Raw genomic sequence first — 2,497 nt, 5'->3', positions numbered from 1 at the left:
GAACCCAGGGGAGCACAGCCCCCCGCCAGCCAGCGACCACCAGTGTCCCTGGAACTGGATTCTTCCGCCTTCCGCGACTCCTGCTGGCCCCTCGGGGGAGGAGCCATGCATGCACGGTCACACGGCATGGGCTGTACGGGGCCTGCTTGCCCGGACCTTCACCTCCTCTACCCTGGACGTTCCTGGGCCCTTCCTCTACCACTGAGAATAATTTTTTTGAATTGCTTCTAGAAAATTATGAACAGCGTCCCAGCTGTCCAGAACGGTAGCTTCATTTCCACATTATGTCGCCTGGCCGCTGGAGAGGAACGCGCCTCGGAGTTTATCCCTAACCCGCACCCGCTAAATCGGGCAGGACTACATGTGCGGACCGCACCCTAGTGGGAGTCATCTGTGACCAAGCACTCTCTGTGCAGTTCCAGACAGGCCCCTTCCTGACTCCCACCTACTGCAGGCTCTTCGTCTTTAGAAGTTTCTTTCTACCATGAGAGACAAGGGGAAAGCACCTCCCATAGGGCCTTTGGCTGCTGGCCTGGGTCTCGGGCATAAATGTGGACAGGGAGACCTCGGGAAACTCGGGACCTTCCCATGTGGCCCCGAATCCCAGGTGCACTACCACTGCGCCACTGCAGTTCGCCCGCTGAGGGCACTGAGCGCCGCGTGCGCATGTTCCCTGCGAGCCTGCACTGCCCCCTGCGGCCGCCGACCTTGTTGTCGTCCATGACCGTGTTGAGAGACTCGATCCACATGGGGTCTATGTCCCCGTCCAGGACGATCCACTTGGGGCCGTCGTGGGTGATGTTGGCCAGGTCACGCATGATGGTTGAGAACAGGCCTGTGAAGAGTGGCAGGCGTGACACGCGGCCCGCGTCCAAGCAGCTCTCCTGACTAGAGGCACGCTGGGTGCCCTGGGCCTTCCACTCCTGCCCCAGGACAGGTGGCCGTCGACAAGCAGTGCCCGCCCCGCCCAGCCTATCAGAGCTCCTCTTCCCGGCCCGCCTGGAGGTCGTTCCCTGGTTCTTATAAAGTGCAGCCCACGCCAGCCACTTCCTGGAGAAACCCCTTTCCCAGAGCCACGCCGATGGGGCAGGACTGTCACGTGCCGTGTGCTCAGGGCACTGCGTCCGGCCCTGCCTGCCGCGCTCCCTCCAGGCCAGGCCTGGCTCTCCCAGCCCTTGTCCAGCCCGACTCCCTGGGCCTGCTCAGGGCAGGCCCGCTGGCCTCGAGCGTCCTGAGTCCCCAGCTCCCTACTGCTCTGGACCACGAGCCACTCACTGTCCTGGCATGGCAGCCAGGCTGGCATTCCCCCGCACTCAGCCCGGCCTGGGACCCCATTCTGTCACCGTCTTTCCACTCCCGGGTGGCCGGGTTGATGATGCCAAAGAGCTCGTCACAGGTGACAGCCTTGGGGTCCAGGTCCACAGCCACCGGCTTCCTCTTCATGTTCTGGTAGGTCTTGTTGAGGGACTTGAGCACCTGGCCGAGGTGGGAGGGACCTGGATGTGACTGGGGGTCTCTGGCAGACGCCGCGCTGCACCCCGGAATATGTGCGGTCCTCCGTGAGAACCCGGATCCCCTGACTGCAGCAGGGGTTCCTTGTCTGGATTGGGGGTGCGTGGGTGGCAGTGGGAGAGTTTGCATCCCCTGAGGACCGAGGCTGTGAGCAGCGAACTACCACCATAGACCGGAACCCCACCAGGTTCTCGCTCCCAGTATGGTGACACCTGCTCCTCGAACACACGTGAATGGGCAGGAGACCAAGGGCAATCCCCCACCCGGAGGCAGGGCCCTTCTGGGCTCTGTCGTGCGTGTGAGTGTGTTTACACACGGTATGGAAGAGTCCCTCTAGGAAATGGGGTTCCTGCGGTTTCTACCTTTGTATTATTTCATTGCCAGAGGGCCCGCGTGCTCACTAGAGACAGAGAGGAGCACCCCGGCGGGGCGGGCCCCTCAATCTCTCCTCCGATTCTCTGTCCTATTGGGACTTGGGGCATGAACACACATGCACCTCGGCATGTTTTTTAAGCCCCTAGGCTGGGATTTGAACCAGTCAGCCCTGAGGGACCTGGCTTAGTTAACCACTGGGCTACAGGGCTGACCCAGCGTTTGCCTATTTAAAAACAATATGCTGTGAGCTGCCCGTGGGGGCGTCCGGCCAGACCCTCGGCGGCTAGAACTTTCCAGTGCTGCCGACATCAGGACCACTGGCCGCCTCTTGTTTGCCCTGCCCCAGGTGGGTGGGCAGGGAGGCAGGGCCCGTCAGGAGGAAGGGGGAAGAGAGGAGGAACAGGGAGGGGCCCCAGCAGGACACAGGCCAGGGTCCTCGTTCCCCTCCTTCACGGCCAGGGAGAGTCCCCGGAGGAGGCCCGCAGGGTGCCGACCTGGGACTTGCCACTGCCGGCGTTCCCGATGACAAACACCGAGTGCCGGACTTGGAGCAGCTCCTCCAGCTGCACGACCTTCAGCACGAAGCTGTCCTCCGCCTGCAGCCCGAGCC

The 2,497-nt window shown here is 62.6% G+C and overlaps 1 protein-coding gene across 1 annotated transcript in view; it reads right to left on the bottom strand.

The window, feature by feature from the left end:
• The window catches only part of DNAH17 (dynein axonemal heavy chain 17), a 125,888-nt gene that overhangs the window by 55,561 nt on the left and 67,830 nt on the right, over nucleotides 1–2,497 (bottom strand). Inside the window, 3 exon segments of the mRNA XM_014586747.2 lie at nucleotides 708–835; nucleotides 1,344–1,476; nucleotides 2,382–2,497. The exon segment at nucleotides 2,382–2,497 is cut by the window's right edge and continues 5 nt beyond it. Of these exon segments, the coding sequence (XP_014442233.1) occupies nucleotides 708–835; nucleotides 1,344–1,476; nucleotides 2,382–2,497 (377 nt within the window).

This window comes from Tupaia chinensis, unplaced genomic scaffold (assembly GCF_000334495.1).
Source record: "Tupaia chinensis unplaced genomic scaffold, TupChi_1.0 Scaffold000159_1, whole genome shotgun sequence".
NCBI lineage: Eukaryota > Metazoa > Chordata > Mammalia > Scandentia > Tupaiidae > Tupaia > Tupaia belangeri.
Note: the sequence above shows the minus strand (reverse complement) of the source record. Positions and strands in the feature narration are given on the sequence as shown.